This window comes from Gopherus evgoodei, chromosome 3 (genome assembly GCF_007399415.2).
Source record: "Gopherus evgoodei ecotype Sinaloan lineage chromosome 3, rGopEvg1_v1.p, whole genome shotgun sequence".
NCBI lineage: Eukaryota > Metazoa > Chordata > Testudines > Testudinidae > Gopherus > Gopherus evgoodei.
In genome coordinates, this window is record NC_044324.1 from 111,050,156 (window position 1) to 111,077,508 (window position 27,353).

Below are 27,353 nucleotides of genomic sequence, written 5' to 3' on the forward strand. Positions count from 1 at the left end.
TATTCACAGGTTGCAAAGGATGATTTTTGTGCATATATTTGTTTAATCCAGAACACACCTTGTGACGGGGTGTACCAGGCCTTTGTGGCTGCTTGCTGCAGGCCATGCTATTTGTAGTAAGTGGAGTCCCTGATAAAGGCCCAGTATGAGGCCTGAGGCCTGAACTAAAGTAATGGTCAAGACTTAGCTAAAAAGCAAAGACAAGCTGTGAGCTGGAAGCTGGCTCGGCTCACAGAAGCTGGCAGGGAAAGGGCTGATGTTGCATACACATATATTCACCTAGCATACCGAAGTATAAACATGATACCAGAACACCTTATACTGGAACATTCAACAGATAAGAAAGAACAGGCCAACCCATCCCAATGACAGGGGCAAAAGGGTAAAATGATGAATAGAGTTGTTTTGATCGAACCAACATGTACAAGGTGAGAGGCGGCACCTTACTACGTAGAGGGGTTGAACCTTACTGCGTAAAGGGGTTGCACCTCAATATGTCAGGAGTGATGTGTAACTTGTTTGTACCTTGGGTCGGTGTCTTTGTCCGGCCTAGGGGGCAGTGGAAAGTCCCACGACTAACTGAGCCGAGTCCATTGACCGTGGGTACATATTCGCAGTATGCCCTGTAGAGTAACGATCTGGAGGAAACTACTACTGTATCCAATACGGCAATAAACCTGGCCAACGTGCCTTCATACCTTATTAGACTCTGTGGTCATTGGGGGTTCTCTTCGGGTCTGCTGTGTCAGCTATCTGCAGAGCTGGGGCAGCACAAGAGGGAACACATGCATGCAGCCAAGTGATACCAACAAGGAGAGAGCAAAGCACCACACCGGTAGCATCTGACAACACTTCTGACAACACTATTCTGCCATACCCTGCTCCAGGAAGCAGTGAGATGGGAGAAAAAAAGAAGCAAAGATGGGTTCTCTTTGTTTGCTTAGAGAGGCCTCAATGGAGCAGCCATCTTGGAAGCCACAGCCAATCTGAGCCCAACAGGCTGAAATAAAAGGATCTGTAGGGTCTTAGCGAGTCAGTTCCTGGCTGGGATGAGAGGAGTGAAGAAGGGGGATCGAGCTAGAGAAGAATTTGTGGATGCTGGCCCTGAGATAAGTATGGAGATAAAGGGCCTGGTAGGAAGAGGCCCACAGATGTAGCAGCTATGGATTAGAGTAAATAGTACTGTATGTGGTTGCAGTTTATAGGGTCCCTGGGTTGGAACCCAGAGTTCCCCTACTAACCATAGGTAAAGTGTTATAAACCCCAAGAAGGGGACAGGTCTTATTTGAGAGCCCGAATAAAGGGCCTAGAGCTAGGACTGATGACCCTAGCAAGGACAAATATGCTATATAGTTATTGGACTCTTTGAACCCCATCTGGGGTATTATTTGGACTTTGTGTCTTGACTGGCGGGTCAAGTTGCTGAAGACCATCAAGGTCAACTGGCAGCCTAGAGTAATCAGGAAGCCATTAAACTTATAAGAAAAGGGGAGGCTAAAAAGATGGAAGATATGAGCACTCAGCACAAAATCAAGATGCTGAGAATAAAATTAATCAAGGTTAAAGTTTGCAGATGGTGCAAAAATTGGGGGAATGATAAACAATGAAGAGGACAGGTCACTGATAAAGAGCAATCTGGATTACTTGGTGTAAACTTGGCACAAGCAAACAATATACATTTTAATACAGCTAGGTACAAAGAATGTAGACCATTCTCACATGATAGGGGCTCTGGTCTGGCAAGCAGTGACTCTGAAAATGATTTGGGGATCGTAGCGGATAATCAGTTGAACATGAACTCTCAATGTGGTGATGTGGGCAAAAGAGCTAATGCAATTCTTGAATGTTTAAACAGGGACTCTTGAATAGAAGTAGAGAGGTTATTTTACATCAACATTTGGCATTGGTGCTACCACTGCTGGAGTACTGTGTCCCGTGCTGGAGCCTACAGTTCAAGAAGGATGTTGATGATAAATGGGAGAGGGTTCAGAGAACAATTAGAGGTTTAGAAAACATGTCCTATAGTGAAGAGAAGAGAAGGTTAATGGGTGACTTCATTAATTTATAAGTATGGGAAAGAAATATTTAATAATTGAAATATTTATTTGTAACTTGAAACTAGACAAATTCAGATGGAAAACAAAGGGTAAATATTTAATGGTGAAAGTAATTAACCACTGGAATATTGTTCCAGGGTTTGTGGTGAATTCTCCATCACAGACAATTTTTAAATCAAGATTGACTATTTTTCTAAAAGCTATGCTCTAAGAATTACTTAAGGAAGTTCTATGGCCAATGTTATACGGGAGGTCAGACTAGATGATCACAATTGTCCCTCTGCCTTGGAACGTATGAATGTTTCTGTTCATTTCTGTGCACCTTCTATAGAGCTGGAGTTAGTAAATACAATGGAAATTTGACTCTTACTACAGAAACCTGTACACACCTTCAAACTGTCTTAAAAGTCATAGTTAAACACATGCAATTGACTTTACTCCATATTTGTATTATTCACCTAACCTGCCCAACTAGCCTTTCCAATCCTCTCCCTCACAAGAAGAAGGATTGTTTTATGGTTAATTCAAAGGGACCAAAAGCTACACCTGGGTTCTTTTCTCAGCTCTGCCACAGAGCTTGTGTGACCTTGAGAAAGTGACTGAATCTGAGATTGTGATCATTGTTTGCAAAGAGCTTTTAGATCTTGCCGAGGAAGGTGATATATAAGGGAAACAGTATTATATCACTTCTGCGATAATGGGTGTGATCTACTGGGTGTGCAATTTTCATGCAGAAAGAGAAAACAATGAGTGCCTCAGACTAATGTATGCCAGTCATGTTGGGCCAACTGTTACGCTAAGTTCCTTTAAGTGATTTTATTTCAGTAAACATATGGAAACGGAATTAATTTGCTCAAAAGGAGGGGACTTTCATACATCACAAGGTTTACATTTGCTGAAGATAACTTTTAAAACCAGCTGTGAATCAAACTCAGATTTGCTCAGACATGTCCACCTCCCCCATCTTCTGCAAATGCTTCTTCTACCTCATAAAATTTCTTCCATGATTAGCCCTATGTTGTCATGTGAGGTATATATCTTTTTTTTTTAAAAAAAAAATCTGCACCTAGTTCAGTCCATGGCACACTATATATGTTTATCATCAAAAATGCGGTGATTAAAATGTAACTGGATAAAAGTGATTTCAGTTTATGTAATAATATGGACACTTTTTTTACTGTAATATTCCTTAAAGATAAAAGTAAATAGGAGTTTTGTTTAAACTGTAGGCTATCTTTATTGGCTTTGGACCTGGATTCAAGTTCAAGACTCAAGTTGACCCATTTGAAAATATTGAAATCTATAATTTAATATGTGGTAAGAATAAGCAATGATTTTTTTTCCTCATAAACTTGTGAAAACCTCTTGGGCATAAAAATAAAAATCTTAATAAACATGTGTTTAAATCTCTGATGAAGCGTCTCCCTTAGAGCCTCATTCATTTCATAAATTTGAAGCCATGTGTATTCCTCAGAAAGATCAGACCCCCTAGAGTAAAAAAGCAGATTAATATGAACTCTCTTTCTGATTGGAGCAATTTGACTTTTGACATAAAAGAATTAAAACAATCTGTCCTGCCCCTGCCAAAAAGTAGCCTTTTTAGATTACTTGATAGATGTGTTTCCCGCTTTCCTTGCGTGCCTGTGTTTTTCTCATGGTTTGGCATGTCTGTTCTAAAACCTCCTCTGAAAATGCCTTCCTCTTTTTTTTCTCTCTAGAATTCTATTACCAAAGGCCTTGATCCAGAAAAACACTTAAGCCTGTGAATAGGCCCACAGAAGTCAGTGGGAAAGCTCTGTTGCCTAAATGTTTTAGTGGATCAGGGCCATCGTCAGGAAGCCTTGTCCCCTTTTCTCTTACTTGCACTTCCGTTATGGCTTCCTTTTGATACTGTTGCTACTATCATTGATGAAGGATATAGTAGACCAGTCATAAGTTAAACTCCACTGCAGCTATGCAAGCTTTTCCCTTGAACTATCACCTCTTATGGGGGGAGGCAAGAGTGCAAGTCTGTACTGGCAACTCAGAGGAGCCAGTTCAGCTGTAGGCCCTAGTGCCTTCAACAGGTACCCATGCTAGCATCTCAACTTTCAGAAGATAACAATTGATCAGGAATCCCTCAAAACCTGGGTGCTCAATAGTCACCAACTTCATGCACCAATTATTAGCCACTATTTCAGATTTGGAGGCTACAAGGTCAACTCCCACAAGGTGCAAGTGGGTTTTTTTTCTTTTTACATAGGGGAGCGTTGTCCCTTCCCTCTCCACTATCAGGAGGCAGGTGAATGAGAAATGGTGTCTCCCTCCTTCACTACAAGTGACCATCACAAGTGGTAGCTGGCTGTGAAAGCAACTACATTAATCTGCCACCTGACTTAGTTTGACTGCATGGAGTACTAAGACAGAAACAGGCAATGCTGCAGTCATGTCACCCATATGAGTATAATCACAGCCAAACTGTAATACTGCCATGTATTTTTTAGTCAAATAAATTTGTTAGTCTCTAAGGGGCCACGAGTACTCCTATTCTTTTTATATATGTTGTTTGGTTCCCCCTTAATGTTCAGTTTGAATTGTTTGTAGATTTGCTTGGTATAACACCAGCCTACAATAATGGAACTCATGGAAGCCTAAACCACCTTTTAAAGAATCCTGTTTACATTCCAAGACATCCAGAGGAAGAAAGTCATCCTTCTGTATATCCACTCATGAAAACCACCTCTTCACTGGACATTGGTTGCTCATGTGATTTGGCAGTAAGTAATTCAGATGGATAAAACTGCTGAGCCAAAATAATGTGTTTGTAATTGTGTCTGAAACTGTATAGTCCTGAGTGTGATCACTACATTCATAATTTTGCCATCTATAGGCCTGATAGAATGCCCACTGACATTAATGGAAATATTTCTATTGATTTTAATGAGCAATAGGTATAGAGGGCCTGATCTACCTTTTCACATAGGACCGAATGCTGCCATTGGAAGGCAGGGTTTGACAGAGAAATACTGAACTCTTTCCTTCTTGACTTTATCCTATGGGAATTTTCCTCCTGTGGAGGATAGTTGTATATAAATTTTTCTTAATTTAAACCTCAGTTATTCATGCTGTCAATGGCCAGTCCTCCAGTTGAGTTCACTGAGAGTGCCTGTGTGGAAGGCTTGTGGAACAGAGGGCTTGAATTTGTTAACAAAGGGTTTTGTATATATTTATTGTTGAGAACTGTTGTCAGGGAATCGTGCTCTATACAACAAATAGTAGCATCTGTGTTTATTTTATAGGGCTTGCCCATAAGGGATTTCCAGCAACAGTTAAATCACACTGCATCAGAAGGTAAGCATTTTATTTTATAGGAGAAAATGGTGTCTTTTTTTTTTAAGTAAAAACATTTTTATTTTGTTTAAAAGTTTGACCAATGCCTAGATTTATCCTGAGTCCTATTCAAGTACACGGGCTGAACAAAGAATCTCATCTTTTACTCGTATTTACCTGAATTATTCATCTTTACAAATAGATCCCTCTGTCTTGTAAACTGCTGTTATTTAAAACTCTATTACTATGCAGTATATTTTTATAGAAATGTAGTCTATATTTGAGGCCATTACTACATGGTTGCTCTGTGAAATACAGAACTGATATGGCATAAAGGGCAATCTACTTCTTGATTATCTGGATATACTTGAATTCTCCTATGGTAGGTTTTGAATTTTACAACATGGGATACATAAGAATTTCACGAGGAAAAATTAGCTAGGAACCCCTGAAAAAAACCCGGAAATGTTAATCCCTTGATGCTGCATATGTGATGAAACATAGAAGATCTTTACTTTAGACAATCTAGAGTATTAGTCATAAGAATTAAATAGGTTTATTTACATGGTCAACAGTACATCTGCATTACTGTGATTTGTAATAGAATATATTCTGTTATGACCATACTGAAGCTGTTTTTTTCCCTTTTAAATGAACCTTTGACCAATAGCCAGTGACTAAGTCATCAGAACTAAAACCTAGCTAATGGTCATGTGGAATGCATCTGCTGGCATTAATAATAAAAAAAAGGGATTCAGGTTGATTAGAATGTCAGAAAGATCAATAAGTTTATATGGACCTTGTTCTGTGTTTGTATTCAAAACAGAGGTGACATCACCACCTCCCATGAAAATAAATTCTGTACCCATGAGTAACTCCCATTAAAAGCTATAGGGTTATGTCCCCACTGAAGGCAGAATAGACATTTTTTGTCCATTCATGAATAACTGGATACTTTTGCAGATATGTGTAGAGTGCTGTGACGTAGGCTGTGGGATAAGAGTGTTCATGAGTCTACTCAACAATAACAGCAGATACTTTAAAAACATACCCCAGAACCTCTTAAAATTCTTGCTTTAAGTATTTTGTAGCACTCATGAAGATGATCAACAAAATGAGTTTTTAGGCCTGATCCTGGGAATTTTGCTTGAGTTCCCAATTCAGCAAGATATTCAGTGGGTAGTCCCATTGAAGTTAGTGGGACTACTGACTTGCTTAAAGTTAAGCATATTCTTAAGTACCTTGCTGAATCAGGGCCTGAGTAAAGACTGCAGGATCAGGCCATAATTCCAATGGATTCACTTTTGTAAAATGTAAGTCTAAGGACCCGATCCTGCACCCACAGACGTTAATTGTCAGTGTCTTCAGTGGAAGCAAGACTGTTCTGCACATTTAACAGTTTAGATAACAATACTCCAGTAATTCAGATCTTGATATTAAAAGTTATAGTGACTACACTTACCAAATACAATAGAACCTCAGAGTTACGAACACCAGAATTACACATTGACAGGTCAACCATACATCTCATTTGGAACCAGAAATACACAAAGCAGAGACAAAAAATATATATATAGTGTATATATGTATATATATATAAGAAAGGCAAATACAGTATAGTACTATATTAAATGTAAACTACTAAAAAAATTAAGGGAAAGTAAAAAAACAAAAAAAAAAGATAAGGAAACCTTTTCTGTGCTTGTTTCATTTAAATTAAAATTGTCAAAAGCAGCATTTTTCTTCTGCATAGTAAAGTTTCAAGGCTGTATGAAATCAGTGTTCAGTTATAAACTTTTGAAAGAACAACCATAATGTTTGTTCTGAGTTACAAACATTTCAGAATTACAAATAACCCCCAATCCCAAGATGTTCGTAACTCTGGGATTCTACTGTACAAGTGAAAGGAGTCACTACAGATTAAAAAAAAACACAGTGACTATTGTGCAGAAAGCAAACAGATAAATCCCTTCTGGATTGCAAAGAAAAGAATAGTTCATAGCCACACAGGGAAAGGAGCCACACACAATTACAGTGGTGCAAAAACATTAAAATGTTTGCTGTCCTGAATTATTCTGCACTGTATGGAAAAATCAGGCATGCTTTTTATTAGAGTGACTGTAATTACACTGTATTGTAGTTGCATTGCAATTACAGTGTAAATATATTGTAGTGGCACTTTTTCCTGCGTTCTCAGGCCAGTTGGTAGAAAAAGGGTGTAAGGAACAGTCTCTGGCTATGACAGTAATTCATTGTGGAACTAAGTGCATATCCTTATGAAGGACTAACCAACATTTCACTAAGTCATTGATTAATGAAAGGACTTCAAAGAGATACATTGAAATCAAAGTCAATTATATGACTTACTATTTAGTTGCGCTGCTTCAATAAAACTGAAGTCTGTCCTTATCCTTTCAACATATTCCAAACCTATCAACTAGTCATTGTCTCTCCCTAAACACTAAGAGTGGTGGGTTCCAGAAGAAACACTTGAACTGAAACACCCACCCAGATTTTGGGGAAATTTAGGACAAAATGCATTATTTCCTCTTTAAGTTTAATTCTACTATATATTTAAATATCAGATATTGGTTAGTTGCATGATGGTGGAAGTGCTCTATAGGCTAGCACCTTTCTCTTCCTCTTGTCTTAATCATGATTTTTCTGTGTGGTAGTTGGAAATTGTGGCAAGAACTTGCCATCACAAGAAATATAAAGGTGCACTACAGAAAATCTCAACAAATATGCAAAGTATATAGAACTTGTAATAAACTCTGTTTCTGCTCTAGTAAAGAAGATTGAGAAATACAGTTTGCCTTATGGGAGGCCCAGGGTTCTACAGAAGAGAAGCACATATTACCTCCTTTATCATCACCAGTATGTGAGTGGATACAGCCAGGATCTCAATATGACTTTGTGGAGTGCTTACACTGTTACCAAATATGTAAGTATTTTCTGGTTTCTGTAATGCTTTGTTCTTCCTCCTGTTACTGTTTTTGATCAGAGGTTTTTTTTTTATTGTTTTTTGTAAACTAAAATTTCAGCGCTGGAATTTCTTCCCATAGCACATGGAATGCCTCGGTTCTGTCATCTTATTTATAAGATACTCCTATGAAGCAATTTTTGCCTCATCAAAATAAGGACACAAAATAATATTTAATCCTTCTGAAGCTTAGTCTCCTCACACAATTAAGGACAATTGCAGACAATTTTTTAGAGTTTTGTAAACACAAATATGGAAGTGAACCATGATAGTGACTCAGCTATTTGTACAGCAAATTATTATTCTGTTTCTGTTCAATAGGATAACCGGACTGCCTCTGTGGAAAACTTGTCCAACTGTTTACATGTGGACATTCGTATCCCTTCTAGTTCTAGCAAGACTTGTTCATTTTACAAAAATCACCATCAACTGAGCTACGGATTCCTTTTCCCTCCAAGTAAATTCACCGTCGTCTTCACACAACTTGTCTGAGTTCTGTCATCCCTATGTTTTGTTTGTGCAGTAGTGGAAGGGGGCACCCTTTGTAATAAAAAGATCCAGGGGATTAACTGAAGGCATGAGGTTGCTACTGCTAAGCCATTTGCAGTATAGTCCATTTCAATCTACCATTTATGCTAACATGCAAGGAATAGGATCTGCAAACTTTACTTTGGCAGTTGGCAAGATGCCCATGATGTTCTTACTTCCACAGTCACCAAAGACAATTCAGGGTGTCTTGAATAAAGCAAAGGAGGAAAATAACTTGCAAAAAATTTACAGCTAGACCAATACTAGGTGAAATCCTGGCTCCACTGAAGTTGATGGAAATTTTGTGAGGTCAGGATTTTACCAGCTGTGAAAAGTGTAACTGGCTAGGCCTGCCCTCTTAGTTACAGTGTATTGGTTCACTAGATGAAAACCTTTGCGTCAAACATTCTTCATCCCTTTAAACAACAGCATGGAATTATTTCTACCGTCCTTCTGGAGGTTTGTGACTAGTCAAGTTTCTATCATGGCACCTCACGCAGAAAGGGGGCAAGAGTTTATGAACTCTGAATCAAGTCTTATGAATTGGGGAAAATACAAATAGTGCAAGTTTCAAACTTTCTTCCTAAGTGACTGTTACTATTTTAAAAAACCCATGTTCTGTGTACAGGAAGGCTCATGGCAAATACTAAGGTGTAGCATTCAGTGGGAAACTTCCTTTAATCAACTAGAATGGACCTCATTTTATATCTGAACTACAGTATTGTCCCACATCAGGTCTTCAGTAAAATAATTAATTGTTTGCGCTTAAATATTTTGGGCCTGATTCTTTAACACTTTATGTAACTATTTATACCTGTGCAAAATGAATGTGGAACACTGCTATTCTGCTCCAGTAGCATTTTACCCCTACTTTGCACAGATGTAAATGGCTACACAAGGTGCTGGGTAGGTATTATTGGTATTATTTGGCATTATTTCTTTTTGATTATTTGAGCATCTACACTACGTTTTGGGTGCTAGGGCAGAATCTTCTAGGTTTAGATAGATCTGAGCCCTTCTACTTTTTTCCATCTATTCTGCAGGCAGAATGAGTTGGTTGTAGACCCTAAAACTCATGCAGAGATCCAGAGGTGACCAGTGAAATCGAAAAGTGTGCACTGATTTTTACATTTTCAGGAATGTGTCCACTTTATATTTGACAACTGCACTTACTGGAGCCTAGATTGCTTCATTCTCTATGCTCCTGGTCCAACACCCATTTAAGAGAATGAACAGACCCCTGCATTGACTCCAGTGAGAGCAGAATCAGGCCCCAAGTGCATTTACTCTTTTGAAATAGGTCAGACCCACAGTAACATTAAGTTGATCTATTTAACCTCCATGTAGCTGCATCTCATGGCTTTTCAAGCGACCCTACAAAGTAATGAATAGTTGTTTATCATTCATTACTTTTAGATCTAAGAAAAGACACAAAGAAGAGTTCCTATGAAGTTCTACTTAACAGCAACATTGTGCCAATGTATCATGAGTTTAAAGGTAATTATGTACATTTATTTACATGCAAAAGCATTGCTGATTTTGCTTGTTTCCAAATCATTGCAAAAGATTCAAGGCTCAGCTGCCTCTGTAAATTAAGTTACAGCCAAGAAAATTGGTAACAGTTGGGCCAGACTGTGAACTCCTTGCTTACATGGACGAGGAGTTACTATTTGAGTAGTTTCACTAGTCAGTGGAATTGTTCATGTGAATAACTGCTCGCCACAATGAGTTTGGGGTTCCCCGTCTCTGGTCCCATGTAAACAAAGGCCCAGAATTCATTTCTTAATTTAACATTTTACAATGTTTTGTTGCTTATTTTTCCTCCTGTCTGAATTTCACCTGCATGTATTTTGGGCAGAGTGTCTTTAGTGGACATGGATAAAGTTAAATAATTGACACCAGTTCTCAGTTTAGGAGCTTTCTAGGCTCAGATGGTCTTCTACCTGAGTTTCCTATCTGAAATCTGGTCTGCTGTAGTAATAAAGGCAACAATCTCACATCTAACAGAGAAGGGATGTACAAACTAGGCATGCATGAGTGAGATGGAGCATGTAGAGCACAAGGGGATTGAGTTGGTATCTAAGAAACTAGGTACAGAACTACTCCCCCGGCTAAGCAGGTCACATCAGCCTAGTACAGTTATATTTCTCATGGGGAGCATAAGGTGGCTCACTCTTAACTGAGACATCAGTCTCTCAGAGGCATGGGGAGAACTTTGGAGACTAACAATCAACACCTCTTTTTTCTTCTATCTTCATCATAGCTGTCTGTATACTGATAAATACTCAGTGCAATTATTTTCAAAAAATTTTCCCCTGACATAACATTTTCCCCTACCGTATTGTATTCCAGTGTTATGGAACTATTTCTATGATGTTCTGCTGCCAAAATACACTCTGGCAAGAAATGGTGTCAATGTAGTCAGTGGCCCTGTGTTCGATTACGACTCCAACGGGCTGTACGATACTCCAGAAAAAGTGAAGAGGTGGGAATTTTCTCCTTTCTAATACTGATTTTTTTCTTTCCTTTTTTTTATCATTTCATAATTATTATGACACTAGTTGCCAAAAAAAAATCTCTCAAGAGGAGCTCCTGGCAGAATACATCAGCTACTGTGTATCCAATCACATAGCTCCAAACACATCACTTTAAAGCTAATAGCCCAACAAAAGAGAAATTAAAAAAAAAACCACCCCAGAAGTATGGAATCACAAACCCTGTATGTTAGGTAAAGCTGCCAAAGCTCCCAGGTGGAAGAATGGGTTTTACCTAGAACTCCATGAGACTGCCTCCAGTACTGGAAAAAACAGGAGCAATGGAAGGAGCCCATCATCCTTGGTAGTCTGATTCCTTCCTGATTCAGAGTAACTGGCTATGTTGTATTGATAGACTTCTCTGTAAAAATTTGCTATTTTCTTATAGTTGGCAAGATTGGTTCAAAATAACAGACGAGCTGGGCATTCCTTTAACTGAGCTAGAGCTCTGAATTCTGCCAATAATCTACTTTAGATTCTCACCTATTTTTATGGCAAATCATGGTTTTCTCTTTTTGAGACCATCACTAAACCTACTCTTCAGACCATCAAGCCAGCCAAACTCGGCTTGTGTGACAGCAATCTAGAATGCCCTTCAAAGCTCAGAGTATTCTACTGGTATATTCTAGTGCTAAGCTTCTGAAGGTTTCCTTTGGGCCAAGGAGGTTAATAAAAATTGTTTTGCTAAAGTACACCAGGTGTCATTGTGCCTTTGCACTGCATTCATTTGATAGTTTTAGAAGAAGTAGATCTAAAACACCACCTCTTTGCATTTCAGATTAACTCATGACCCAGAAGTTCTGGTTCCAACTCACTATTTCATTGTGCTGACAAGTTGTAAAAATATTTCTCAGACCCCACTGCAGTGTGAAGGGGCTCTAGATGCCTTATCTTTCATTGTACCTCACAGGCCAGACAACAGTGAAAGCTGTGCAGTAAGTAGCCTTTGTTTAGCTCCATGTATATATCTGAAGCCAGGCCTGGCTCACGCTGCAGACAGAGCAGTGATGAATTAGTTCATGGCTGTAAAGTCCTTTAAGGTATTTTATAATGGTGTCCTAGAGTGAGATTAAACAATTTCATTTACAAAGGTAGGTTTATACAAGTGTGGCATATCCATTTACATGTGAAAGTAGCTATGTTGTGTGCTTTGCTCTTTTGAACTGTAAAGAGTGGCTGGGTTAGAGCTAGTGGGTTTGAAACACAGTAGAGTGAGAGAATCTTATTATGACACTTTAACAGCAACATCTATAGTATCAGCACCAAATCACAGTAGTTGACACACAGATCCATTACTGTTGACATGATTACCTCCCCTGCCACTGGATTCCACATTTTTATAACTCAGGAAGTTAAAATCAGTTGCGTTTTAAGTTTACAAGATTACATTGCTAAATTAATATTGCCTTTTATACAAGACAGCCAATTGTTATTTTTTATATTTGATAATGGGCTCTTCAATCTGGCAGAGAAAGACATAACGATCCAATGGCTGGAAGTTGAAGCTAGACAATACAGACTGGAAATAAGGCATAAATTTTTAACTGAGAGTAAATAACTATTGGAATAATGTACCAAGGATTATGGTGGATTCTCCATCATTGACAACTTTTAAATCAAGATTGGATGTTTTTCTAAAAGATCTGCTCTAGGAATGATTATGGTCTTTGATATGCAGGCGGTCAGACTAGATGATCACAATGGTCCATTCTGGCCTTGGAATCTATGAAACTGCAAAAACAAGACCAGGTGCTATATTTGTTTAGCTATATTTGTAAATGCTTGATAGCCACTGATCTCTTCAACTTCTTGGTTAGGTTTTGTGAAAATTTGTTGCCTTAACTTCTAAAAACAGTCTTTCACTAGCATATTAGATGTATAATCCTTGAAACAGAATTCTGCAGAATATCCCTCATTTTTCTCTTGTTTCTCTATCCCAGCAGAGACACAAACGTGACTCTTTGTGGGTTGAAGAGCGAATGAGGTTTCATACAGCCCGGGTCAGAGATGTAGAACTTCTCACTGGACTCAGCTTCTACCAAGACAGAAAACAGCCAGTATCTGATATTTTACAGTTAAAAACATATTTACCAACTTTTCCCATGGAGTGAAATTTGTCTAGTTCACAACGAATTTTGTAAATACACTATTTTATCTACAGGAGAAAAGTCTTTAAATGAGCTGGAACACTTATTGAGAGCCGTTGACCATATTGAGAATTGGAAAGAATCTGTGCCACATTCATATCTCAGGGATATTTGATGGACTAAGTATAACACAGGAAGACCGCTCCTGTTGGTCTTACTCCCACTTGAATGTGGTAGAATTGTGTCTGTTATTAAAGCTGATCTGCTAGCATTTGAACTTTATATACAGAAACACTGAGGAGAAAATTATAATGGCACCTTCTAAATCTTTTTAATTACATTGGAGTGGAAGAAGTTTATAAGTTTATAATTAATATTTTGATCAAAAATAGAGACAATTGGCAAGTATGTTAAAGTCCTGGAAAGCCATTACACAGTGGTTCCTTTTCATTATGGCTTCTAAGGGGGGGAGGGGGGACAGAATGTCTAGTGAATTAGACATTGAGCATTGTTCTATTAAATTTTCATTCAATATACTACATAAAGCTATACTGCATGTGTTATGGCATCTGCCCCCAATTGGGTCATCAGTTGAGGAAGAGCATACGACTTTCAGCACCATGGCACAGGCCTCTAGCTAAAGCAATATCTTTTTTAACTGGTAGCAGTAGTAGGTTATTATCCTGTAGTAGACCAGGAACTAAAAAGTAATGTGCATGTTACACACGCATTCCGTAACTATGCAGGGATGTGGTGCTTCAAAGTACATGTATAATAAGAAATGAATCAAATAGGTCAGTTTTGGAGAATTATCTCACTCCAGATGAACCTAGATTTGATTAATACATTTTGTTTCTTAAAGATTCAAGTTGGTTTTAGGTTTAGAGGAATAAATTTGTCATTTTGAGGAAAACTGAAATTTTTGGGGAAAAATGCCATTGCCCAGAGGACCATTGCTTTTATTTTCATTAATAGTGAAAGATGTTCTCCCCCCACACACTAACCTTCAAGGCTGATTTTTTTTCCTGAACCCCTTTTCAGCACAATATGTCCCTAGAGAGGCACCAACTGACTAGATCCCATCTGCATTTCCAGCTGTGCTCTTATTCCCCAATATACCTAAATTGCTGTTCACTTACCTTGCATGCAGATACAAAGCCAGATGCAATGCCACCAAGGGCAGGCAACCAGCTGTCTTGGAAGCTGCAGTACTGCACAACCAGCTACTGGTGATGCAATATGCCATCACTTCCATAATATTCCCACTTTGTCTCCTTTGGTCTGTAAAGACGGGACTCTCTATATAGGATTTCTTTTATAATCAGTGATATATTTCTACTTTTTTAAAACCACAAACTACATTAAAAGAATGTAGAGTCTGTGGCGGAGCACTGAAGAGAGAGATTTATGCTCTTGTTTAGTCTAGAAATGTAGGAGCTTGATCCAAACACCACTGAAGTCCATGGAAGCTTTTCCAGTGACTTCAGTAGAACTGGATCAGGCCCTAGACTGTTTCTCCTTTCACTGTGTGTATTTTCTTGATCTCTTCTGCCACAAGCATAACATTCTCCTAAAGTAGTTTCACTGTGTGAAGTGCAAGTGTGTTGCAGCAACATCGCATTATGACTGTGATACCATTATTTAGTGTAATGGCTTTGTAACATCAACTTAGACAAATAAAAAGCATAAGCTGTTGCATTTTGTTTCCTTTTTTATGCCAGATACCTTGTTCAGCCACATACAAATGCCAATATATGGATCTCCTTCTTAACAGGGTCAGATTACAGCAGAGTCTTAAGAGTCCATTTAAAAAAAAGGTTTCTAGCCTTTATGGGGCGTATCCACGCTAGGATAAAATTTACCTTTTATACTAGTATAGACACTTTTATGATCAAGAATTTCTCCATAAACACATAACCAAAGTATAAACAAAACTGTTTCTCTTCAGCTCCTACCTGTAGTTTGTCAACTTCCATCCTCTCCTCTTTACTAGAACATACCAAATCTCTATTAATAGATCTTCCCCTAAGGGATGTCTGTGAACTGTGAGCTCCTCCACACCTGTCAGCTTTCCTGCAGCTCTCGAGGAGGAGATGAGAGAGGAGGTTGGATTGGGAATCTGAAGAGGGAGAGGATACTGGAACTGGTTGGGCCAGGAGACTGTGAACCAGAGTGGAGGGGTGTGAGACTGGGAGATGGTGGGAGAAATGTGGTGGTGGGACCAGAAGTCGGTTGTCTGGGGAGAAACACTGAGATCGGAAAAGGAGCTGTGAAGTGGGAGAGATTGGGACTAGGTATAGGAGGGGAAAGGAACTGGGAGTGGGAAGGGGAGATAGGGATTCAGCGAGCCTCTTGGGGCAATCTAGAACTGACTGGGGAAAGAGACAGGGACTAGGCTGAGAAGCCTGAGGAATAGAAACTGGGACTGGGCATGTAGCTAGGCTGGGGAAGAGACAGGACTGGGACAGGTTGGAGTGGCAAGTGGGGGTCAAGTTTGGGAGGGGGGAATGGACTAAAGAATCTGTCCACTGGAACAGGGGTTCTCAACCTCTGAGGCTCCCCCAAACATGCAATAATAACTCCACGGCTCCCAGTGCCACAACTGTTTTTCTGCATATAAAAGCCAGGGCCGGCACTGGGGGTACCAAGCAAGGCAATTGCTTGGGTCCCACACCACAGGGGGCACTGTGAAGCTAAGTTGCTCAGGCTTTGGCTTCAGCCCTGGGTGGTGGGGCCCAGAGCCCCAGGGTGCAGTCCCGAGCAGTGGGGCTTCGGCTTTCTGCCCTGAGCCCTAGAGACTAGAATGCTTGGTGACCCTCCTGAAACCTGCTCATGACCCCACAAGGGGCCCCAGACTCCTGGTTGAGAACCACTGCACTAGAGGACACACTCCTTTAGAGACTGAAATGGAACCAGCGCCGGCTCCAGGGTTTTTGCCGCCCAAGCAGGAAAAAAAAAAGCCTCAGGCCATGGCTACACTTACAGTTCTGCAGCGCTGGTAGTTACAGCTGTGTTCGTACAGCTGTGTAGGGCCAGCGCTGCAGTGTGGCCACACTGACAGCTACCAGCGCTGCAGTGTGGCCACATTTGCAGCATTTGCAGCGCTGTTGGGAGTGGTGCATTGTGGGCAGCTATCCCAGCATTCAAGTGGCTGCAACGTGCTTTTCAAAAGAGGGGGGTGGGGTGGAGTGTGACAGGGAGTGTGGAGGAGACAGACAGAATGGATTTTTGGAGTTGACACTGTTCTCAGCTCCCTGCCTTGCAAGTTCTAAGGACTGGAAGACACACAGTGCCTACCTTCAATCATTTTAAAAGTTCTGACCCCCTTCCCCCACCCCTCTCTCATTCACTAAATGCAAATTATGTACTCCTAAATAGCCGTCAGACCAGATAAGCATCTGCTCAACATGGACTTCCCCCCTCCCCTCTGGCGTGTGAGCGTGCTGTTTCTCTCTTCAAGCAAACAGCTGTGAACATTCCAAAGTAATTCCCCTGCCTGCCTCCGCTCGCTCAGCAAACGAGCTGTGCTTGTTTTTTAAATAAGCAGTTTGGCTGAACTCCAAGCTCTCCCTTTCTTCCGGTTTGTTGTGGACAGGAATTCTGGGATACCTCCTTATACCCCGGAGGTCAATAAAAGCGCTGGTGGGGTCCACACTTGCTGACCAGCACTGGATCACCAGCGCTGGAATCGCTACACCCGAGGCTTGACCGGGTGTACAGCCAGTGCTGCAACCAGGGAGTTGCAGCGCTGGCCGTGCTTTGCAAGTGTGGCCACATCCTAAGTTGCAGCGCTGTAACCCCCTCACCAGCACTGCAACTCTCTAGTGTAGCCATGGCCTCAGTCACAATCTGCAGCTCTACCGCCCCCACTTCAGTCTTCAGCAGCAAGTCCTTCGCTCTGAGAGTGAGTGAGGGCCTGCCGCTGAATTGCCGCTGAAGAGCCGGACGTGCCGCCCCTATCAGTTGGCCGCCCCAAGCACCTGCTTGCTGGGTTGGTGCCTGGAGCCAGCCCTGAATGGAACCCAGGATTTCTGAATCTCACCATGCCTCTGAAATCAGCAAATATCTGTGAAACCTTCAGGTGAATAGTGTGTCATCCCTCTCCTGTACAGGTCCACACCGAGCAGTGGTGGACAACCTGCGGGCCGCTAGCAAGCCCATCAGGGCAAGTCACTGGCAAGCTGCCGAGCCATTTACATTTGCACAGCTGCCTGCAATTCCCAGTGGCCATGGTTCGCTGTTCCTGGCCAATGGGAGCTGTGGGAAATTCATCTAAATAAACACATGGAGTGAGATTTTCAAAGGAAATGCCTAGTGGATTTGGACACCCAGTTTCAATAGATTTGTAATAGGAATGGTCAACCCAGCCCCTCTAGGTGGCTTTGAAACTACTACCTTTAAAACAGAGCAGACATTAGCAAGAGGTTGCTTCCTACCCAAGGCCTGTTTAGCATTCAGGCCTCTCAACTTCATACAGGAGCTATGAGCTAATGAGGGAACATACATTATCAATACAGGGAATTGTTTTATTTGACAATTTAATATGGCAACGTGAGTGGCTAACTTTTCTAATGTGGTTCTTTTAATACTATGTATCACGTTGACCCCTGAGGAAAATATATATGATAAAACTAAACAGCTCCCAACAGAATGTGAACATCCTACTTATGAATGTTAACGGCAGGTGCTTTGGCAACCAGTCTGAAATATGTTAGCTAACAGACTTTGACAATCTTGGTTAACAGAGAGATACTTTTCATCTGTGAATGCCAGAAATCACAGTCAATAATGTGGAAAAATACAAATTGTATTAAAATTCTTTGAAACTCAAATGAATAAATGTAATGGATTGTCAAAATTACCATGGATCTAACATTTCATGACAACATTATTTGGATGACGAAGTTTGCAGTTTGTCTGTAAATTTCTCCCTCAATAGGCACAAATTACAATAAACGTAACCCCTTTTGTGACTGTGAAGTTGGCCCACAAGAGCTGCAGAACCATGCTCCAGAACTGTAGCTTTCTTTTAAAAAAGAGTTTCAAGTCCTTATGATTGTGAAGAGAACTTCCCAATGTGATCTGGATGTAAATAACACAGCAATATTGTCCAAAATCTGTAAATAGCCAGAAACGTTAGCCGTAAGTCTTGATTGTACTCTTTTATCTTAGTGGGCCATTAACCCTGAAACCTAAAGATGACAGTTTAAAATGCATTGACTTTTTCACTGGTGATCACTTTAGCAGAAACTAGCATAACTGGCTTCCTGAGGATTCCTCTGACCTAAGGGGGAATCCCTAGGTACTTCAACAGATTGCTTAAAATAATGCATTACATTTCTCATCATGCTTCAATACCTGGGTCAAAGTTCAAGGATCGCAGAATCCTTCTCCAGATACATAAAGCTCAGTTTGCTTCTGTTTTTCCTTCCATGTAGGATGCTCTTGGTGTAAAGATAAGGTGAGTAAAATGGTTCCTAGATTTACCTTGTGATGTAAAATATAAATAGTTTAAAATTAACAGAATAAGAAAACTGCCTTCTTGAAACAGAGGGTATTTATGGTTTGCTTGCACAGTACTGGTAACATCAAGATTTTTTTGAATCTCCTTTCTGAATCTACATATATATGTACTCATCCACTATCATCAAACAGTATGTTATTTCAGGGCTTAAACTCTACCTTAAATGCATGCAAACAAATGTGGTCCACTCCACTAAGCACTTGTAGTGGAGCTTCACTTATCATGTAACTAGAACTGGGAGAATAATGGATTTTTTTGCTTCAGTGGCTAAGCCAAAAAACAAACAAAATGGGGTCAAATGAAATGTTTCATTCTTCTTCGAATGCTGTCCCTGTGGGTGCTCCACTCCAGGTGACGGTGCACCCCAGGGCCGTTGATCGGAGATCTTTGGTAGCAGTGTCTGGTCGGGATGCACATGCTCAGCTGCTGTCTCGCGTCATCGTTAGGGTCTGCCTGAGTGCATCCTGACCAGGCACTGCTACCAAATCCAATCAACGGCGCTGGGATGCACCGTCACCTGGAGTGGAGCACCCACAGGGACAGCACTCGAAGAAAAATGAAACATTCAATTTGACCCCATTTTGTTTGTTTGTTTTTTGTCTTAGCCACTGACGCAAATATAGCATGTATGTTCTACATCAACAAGCAGGGGGGAGCACGGTCTCACTCCCTATGTACAGAAGCCATCCGATTGTGGAATTGTTGCATACAACATCACATAGAAATCAACGCTTCCTACCTGCCTGGGTGTCACAACACTACTGCCGACACACTTAGCACACACTTCTTCAAAGAACATGAATGTGAATTGTACCCCACGATACTCCGACAGCTCTTCTTCCACTGGGGCACTCCATTGATAGACCTGTTTGCCACTCCTCAAAACTGCAAATGCCATCTATTTTGCTCCAGAGCGGGATTGGGGAATGCATCTGTAGAGGATGTGTTATTCACTCCTTGGAACAACTCCCTCATGCATGCTTTTCCTCTGATCTCACTGATACACAGGGTTCTCTCAAGATCACAGAGGACAGGCCCAGGTCATACTTATTGCCCCAGTTTGACCTAAACAGACATGGTATCATTACCTGCCACGCATGTCCATCCATCCTCCAAGGATTCTCCCAGACAGGCCAGATCTGCTCTCCCAGAACTGCAGTCGGCTTCTCCATCCACAGCTCCAGAAACTCCATCTCATAGCTTGGTTCCTTCATGGTTTCAATCCTACAAATTAGCCTGCTCGAAACAGGTCCAACACGTCCTCCTACACAGTTAAAGGGACTCCACTTATAAGACTTACCTGCAAAAGTGAAAACACTTCTCCATCTGCTGCTTCCACAGATGCCTGACACCCCATACTGCAACCCTCCCTGACATCTTAGGCTACCTTTTCGAACTAAAACAGGACAGGGTTTCGCTCAGTTCTATCAGAGTACCTTACCACCTTCCATGAAACACTGGACGGCCATTCACTTTTTGCCTACTCCACCATGAAACTCTTCCTCAAGGGCCTGCAAAATCTCTACCCTGAGATTAATTCACCAGTAGCCTCCTAGAATCTTAATCTAGTTCTCCGCAGTCTCATTAAACATCCTTTCAAGCCCCTGACTACCTCATCCCTGCTCCACATGTCTGTGAAAGTGGCTTTCTTGGTTGCCTCAATGAGAACAGTTGGTGAAATAAGTGCCCTGATGGCCTACCCTCCCTACACCATTTGTCCAAAGACAAGGTCACTATGCGCCTCCACCCCAAATTCCTCCCCTTAGTGGTGTCTACCTTCCACCTTAACCAGCCAATACACTTACCTGTATTCTATCCCAAGCCTCACACAACTCCACAGGAAGTGGCATTACATACCTTCAATGTCCGATGGGCTCTTGCATTCTATCTTGACAGAACTAAACCATTTTGTAAATCCCCTAGGCTATTTGTTTCTACTACTGAGAGATCAAAGGGTGATGCTATCTCTAAGCAAAGACTCTCTAAGTGGATCTTGGACTGCTACCAGACCCAGAATGTTCAACCACCAGAGAGTGTCAGAACTTATTCTACTAGAGCAATGTCAACATCCGTTGCCTTCCTCCACAACATACCTATTTCAGACATAAGCAAGGCGGCCACATGGACATCTGACCACACATTTGCCAAACATTATGCTATCACACGGGATACCATAGCAGATGCCATAGTCAGCCATACGGTACTGTCTACCGTCATTGCTGCCACAACTCCAAAATCCCACCAACCATAGTGGATACTGTTTCACATTCACTTGGAGTGGAGCACCCACAGGGACAGCACTCCAAGAAGAAGAAAAGTTATTCACTTTGCACTAACTGAGATTCCTCAAGATGTGTCCCCCTGTGGGTGCTCCGTTCCCCACCCTCCTCCCCTCTATTTTGGAGTACTATTCTGACTTCTCCATGGTAGAGAAGGAACTGAGGGGGGTGCAGGACACGTGCTCTCAGGCAGACCCTAACGACGCTTTGAGACAGCAGCTGAGCGTGTGCCTCCCGATCAGGCACTACTACTGAAGATCTCCGATCACCAGCACCAGGACGCACCGTCACCTGGAATGGAGCATCCAGAAGGATAAACATCTTGAAGAACCTCAGTTACTGCAAGGTGAATAACTTTCTCTTTGACTAGAAACAAAATATCTTTGTTTCACTGAGAGTAGTTATTTTACCGTTTTTCATTTTTTAGCTAAATCTAGCTAAATTTCAGAATGTCAGTTCTGAAACAAAAAACTGAAACATTGTTTTAAAAATGTCAAAACAAAATGTTCTGACTTTTTCCACCTCCCCTCCCACCTTTTGAGCAAAATTATTGTTCAATAAGAAATTGTATGCTATCCTCTGAATATGACTGGTATCTTCCTAATACCTATATTCAGGGTTTTGCATACTGTAGCCTTGATGATTCATTAAAAATAAAACCAAACCCTGAAAAGATAGAACTCTGGCCTGTGCTTCCTCAGAAGTTAAGTGAGGTTCAGGAAAAAGGGGAACATAATGGTTATATATTTTCTCAGCATCTGTCTTTCCCCATTACAGATGCATGAGTTCATACTCATTTCAGAGAGATGGACCCAAGCAAGAAGTTGGTGCACCTCTACCCCGATATAATGCGACCCGATATAACATGAATTTGGATATAATGCGGTAAAGCAGTGCTCCCGGGGGGCAGGGCTGTGCACTCCAGCGGATCAAAGCAAGTTCGATATAATGCAGTTTCACCTATAATGCAGTAAGATTTTTTGGCTCCAAGGACAGCGTTATATCGAGGTAGAGGTGTATCTTAATTTTCCCAAAGTTAGAGAGAATTTTGGAACTGGTGCCCAGGGTCAGGGGTAGTTCTGGTTTTAAGGCAATAAATAAATACCTACATAAAAAAGTCTAAGTAAGGGCTATACAAAGGAGACATGAATCATGATCTATGTATCTAGAGGAAATCCAGAGAGAAATAAATTTCCCACTAAGTGGCTTACTCAGAAGTTCATTTGAGATTGTAAACTAGCTAGTAAGAAAGAGATGTGACTTACATTAATCGAGGACACTGTTGCAATGCCAAATGCTGAGGGATCAGACCCATGAAGGGCATGCTGTCCAAATGTGCATCTTCTCCTTTGCAGAAAGTTGGGGGAAGAACTGTTTGCAGAGATGTTGAAGGTACTATTTAAAGCTTTTAATTGAAAGATCTTTCTTAGCCTTAAGGTTGCCAATTTCAGCTGGACAAATTCCTGGAGATTTCATCACATTACATAATCTTTAATTAAAGATTAATTTTTAAATCCTGGAGACTCCAGGACAATCCTGGAGGCATAGCTACCCTAAAGTCTGATGAGCTAGACTCTCGTAAAATTTGCAGACTTAGTCGGCTGCCTCTCTTTAAATTCTCTTTACTCTGATTGTCTCTTTATTTTCTTTGGTAAATAAACACTACTTTATTTAAGATGAGTTTTATGGATATTCACTGGGGAAAATTGCTGTGAGCTGTTGCCAAAGAAGAAAAGGCATGGGTGGGGGTAGGAGGGTGTGCATTGAAAGATATGGGACATAGAGGAGGGCCTAAGAGGTGCAGCTGCTGCTATTCATGCTGTAGTGAGCTTGGAACACCAGAGAAGTCTAGACCAGTGGTTCTCAAAGCTGGTCCGCCGCTTGTTCAGGGGAAGCCCCTGGTGGGCCAGGCCAGTTTGTTTACCTGCTGTGTCCTCTGGTTCGGCTGATTGCGGCTCCCACTGGCTGTGGTTCGCCACTCCAGGCCAATGGGGGCTGCGGGAAGGGTATCCAGCACATCCCTCGGCCCTCACAGCTTCCCGCAGCCCCCATTGGCCTGGAGCGTTGAACCACGGCCAGTGGGAGCCATGACTGGCTGAACCTGCGGATGCGGCAGGTAGACAAACTGGCTTTCCCTGAACAAGCAGTGGACCGATTTTGAGAACCACTGGTCTAAAAAATAGGGGACCAGATGTAGCAACCTCTATTAATGACCAGCAATTGGTTTCTGAAGATTCCTAAAGTGGACAGTTTTTTGAAATCTGCAGGTTCTGTATTTTCTGCAGCTCTAAAGGAGAGACAGCAGCGAAATATAAAGTACATATCACAAAACAAAGCATGCTGTTTTATCATAACCATAACAAATAGTATGTGATAACTACATTAGAAAATACTTTCAAAAAACTATACATTTAATTTATGCCATTAGTGTAATTCTCAGATATATTTTAGTCCACAATTTTCCACCAGTGGTTGTAGCTTGAAGAGTAAGCAACATATTATACTTCTTAGATGTCTTTTAAAAAAGAAAGAAAGAAAGAACAGAAACAGCAATTGAGCTATTGTGTTCCAAAACACATTTCTAAAGTGTAACTTTTTTTTTGTGCTTCTTGATAACCTGTGTGGGGGATCAGAAACACAGTTTGTGACTGGTTGAGACATTTAACCTCAGTGTTCCCACCAGCTTGGGAGTAGCTGCTCTCCCTTTTGCAGCCTGCCCTGACCTCGGCATTTCCAGTGAGGGCTGCCCCGGGCATCCCCTGTCACAGGGCAGAAGTCAGTTCTGAGAGTGTCAGATCTTGTTCAAGTATCTGGGGTAGCCGTGTTAGTCTGTATCCACAAAAACAACAAGGAGTCCTGTGGCACCTTAAAGACTAACAGATTTATTTGGGCATAGGCTTTCGTTGGTAAAAAACCTTACATCTGCATCTGAAGAAGTGAGGTGTTTTACCCACAAAAGCTTATGCCCAAATAAATCTGTTAGTCTTTAAGATCCTGTTCAAGTCTGTCCCTACCCAACACTGAGATCCTTGGAGCATCCTCAAGGAGCTGCTGAGTCTCAGATGGCCATGCAGGCTCTGTGTCGCAGAGCAAATCACAGCAAAGTTCTCTCATGCTACGTCTACACTACAGCATAAAATCAAAATAACTAAAACCGGTTTTATAAAACCAATATTATAAAATCGATTTTATGCGTCCACACTAGGGCACATTAATTCGGCGGTGTGTGTCCATGGTCCTAGGCTACCATCGATTTCCGGAGCGTTGCACTGTGGGTACCTATCCCATAGTTCCCGCAGTCTTCCCTGACCCTTGGAATTCTGGGTTACTACCCCAGTGCCTGATGGGGCAAAAATCACTGTCCTGGGTGGTTCTGGGTACAGCCTCACCCCTCCCTTCCTGAAAGCAGCAGACAGCCATTTCGCGCCTTTTTTACTGGGTGAACTGAGCAAACGCCATAGAACAGCAAGCATGGACCCTGTTCAGCTCAGTAGCGCGATCGTGGACATTGTAAACACCTCACGCATTCTCATGCTGTCTATGGTGAACCATGAACTGCAAACGCAGGAGAGGAGGAGGTAGCTACGGCAGCTACAGCAGCGTGGTGACGAGAGTGATGAGGACCTGGACACTGATTTCTCCCTAACCGCGGGCCCCCGCGCTTTGGAGCTCCTGATGGTAATGGGGGAGGTTCTACCTATTGATCGCCGATTTTGGGCCCGGGAAACAAGCACAGACTGGTGGGACCGCTTAGTTTTGCAGGTGTGGGATGATTCGCAGTGGCTGCGGAACTTTCGCATGCGTAAGAGCACTTTCTTTGAACTTTGTGACTTGCTTTCCCCTGCCCTGAAACACCATAATACCAGGATGAGAGCAGCCCTCACAGTGGAGAAGCGAGTGGCAATAGCCCTCTGGAAGTTTGCAACGCCAGACAGCTACCGGTCAGTCAGGAATCAATTTGGAGTGGGAAAATCTACTGTGGGGGCTGCTGTGTTGCAAGTGGCCAAAGCAATCATTAAGCTGCTGCTATGAAAGGTTGTGACTCTGGGAAACGTGCAGGTCATAGTGGATGGCTTTGCTGCAATGAGATTCCCTAACTGCGGGGGGGCCATAGATGGAACCCATATCCCTACCTTGGCACCGGAGCACCAGGGCACCCAGTACATAAACCGCAAGGGGTACTTTTCAATGGTGCTGCAAGCACTGGTGGATCACAAGGGACGTTTCACCAACATCCACATGGGATGGCCAGGAAGGGTTCATGACGCTCGCGTCTTCAGAAGCACTGCTCTGTTTAAACGGCTGCAGCAAGGGACTTACTTCCCAGACCAGAAAATAACAGTTGGGGATATTGAAATGCCTGTCGTTATCCTGGGGGACTCAGCCTACCCCTTGATGCCATGGCTCATGAAGCCATACACAGGCAGCCTGGACAGTGGTCAGGAGCTGTTTAACAACAGGCTGAGCAAGTGCAGAATGGTGGTAGAATGTGCATTTGGCCGTTTAAAAGCCCGCTGGCTAACGTTACTCACTCGCTCAGACCTCAGCCAAACCAATGTCCCCTTTGTTATTGCTGCTTGCTGTGTGCTCCACAATCTCTGTGAAAGTAAGGGGGAGATCTTTATGGCGGGGTGGGAGGCTGAGGCAAATCACCTGGCCGCTGATTACGCGCAGCCAGACACCAGGGCAATTAGAAGAGCACCAGGAAGCGGTGAGCATCAGAAAAGCCTTGAAAACAAGTTTCCTCATGGGCCAGGGTACGGTGTGACTGCTGTGTTTGTTTCCCCTTCATGAACCTCCCCGCTTTATTGACTCCTCCTGCAAGCAACCTATCCCCCCCTTCCATTACAGCTTGCTTATGGAAATAAAGTTACTATCGTTTAAAAAGCTTGTATTCTTTATTAAAAGTCATTCCCTGTAAGCAACCCACCCTCCCACTTCGTTTAAAAAGCATGTAATTATAAAAAGAGTAAGAGAAATAACAAGGTATCCCGGGAGTGGTTTGGGAGGAGGATAGGAGGGAAGAAAAAGGCCATTAAGGACATTTCAATGTAATGACAGCCTTTTGGTTGGACTGTCCATTGGGGTGGAGTGGGCGGGTGCAGAAAGCCTTCCCCCACGCGTTCTTACACGTCTGGGTGTGGAAGATATGGAACATGCTGAGTACTGAGGGTGGTTAAACATGGGCTGGAGTGGCACTCTGTGACCCCGCTGCTCTTCCTGAAGATCCACCAGACGTCGGAGGATATCAGTTTGATCACGCAGCAGCTCCAGCATTGCATCCCGCCACCGCTGATCTTCCTGCCTACACCTCTGATCTTCCTGCCGCCACATCTCATCTCGAGCATCTCTCCTATCCTCATGTTGGTCTCTCCTGTCCTCACGTTCACTGGCATCTGTCCTGTACTTTGCTACCACGTCCTTCCACTCCCCCAGATGAGCTCTTTCACTGCAGGTTACTGCCATGATTTCTGTGAACATTTCATCTCGTGTCCTCTTCTTCCTCCGCCTTATCTGAGCTAGCCTTCGGGATGGAGTAGGGAGGCTTGAAAAATTTGCAGCTGCATGAGTGGGGGAAAATAGTGATAGAAGGATTATAAAAGATACATTTCACAGAACAATGGTTATACTCTTTCACAGTGAACTACACTATTCACCTTACATAGCACATGTGATTTCACTACAAGGTCGCATTTGGATTCTTTTAGTATTTAGTGCCTGCGGCTGTGGTGTAACAGATCAACACAGACGCAGGTCCGGGTATCACAATTCAGCTTGCATGCGGTCATGGTAAGGCATACAGCTTCTCCCTGTTCTGCTGCTTTTACAAGGAGCAGCAGATGCCATACCCTACCCCTAAGGGAATTGTTTTCCCCCTCCCCGCACCGCATGGCTGGTATAATGGCAGATCACTGCTAATCACCCTCCCTTTCTCCCCCCCGTCCCCCCCGCGTGGCTGGTAGCTGGGAAGATTTCTGCTGGCCAAATGCTAAAAAGCTCAGCGCCATTAAGCCCCCTCCCCTCCCCCCGCTTGGCTACCTGCAAGGAAGGA

General features: G+C 42.2%; 1 protein-coding gene across 3 annotated transcripts in view; it reads left to right on the forward strand.

Annotated features, from left to right (window-relative positions):
- Positions 1-15,196, forward strand: part of ENPP1 (ectonucleotide pyrophosphatase/phosphodiesterase 1) — a 77,865-nt gene extending 62,669 nt beyond the window's left edge. The window contains exons 17-25 of one of the 3 annotated variants that reach the window (XM_030556318.1): positions 3,287-3,374; positions 4,641-4,813; positions 5,336-5,387; positions 8,156-8,310; positions 8,671-8,806; positions 10,294-10,374; positions 11,230-11,362; positions 12,190-12,346; positions 13,355-15,196. In XM_030556318.1, the coding sequence (XP_030412178.1) occupies positions 3,287-3,374; positions 4,641-4,813; positions 5,336-5,387; positions 8,156-8,310; positions 8,671-8,806; positions 10,294-10,374; positions 11,230-11,362; positions 12,190-12,346; positions 13,355-13,522 (1,143 nt within the window). In that variant the 3' untranslated portion in view covers positions 13,523-15,196. Of the gene's footprint in view, positions 1-3,286; positions 3,375-4,640; positions 4,814-5,335; positions 5,388-8,155; positions 8,311-8,670; positions 8,807-10,293; positions 10,375-11,229; positions 11,363-12,189; positions 12,347-13,351 lie in introns of all 3 variants that reach the window. The other 2 variants (XM_030556317.1, XM_030556319.1) reach the window with 2 other exon arrangements.
- The last annotated feature ends 12,157 nt before the right edge of the window (positions 15,197-27,353 follow it).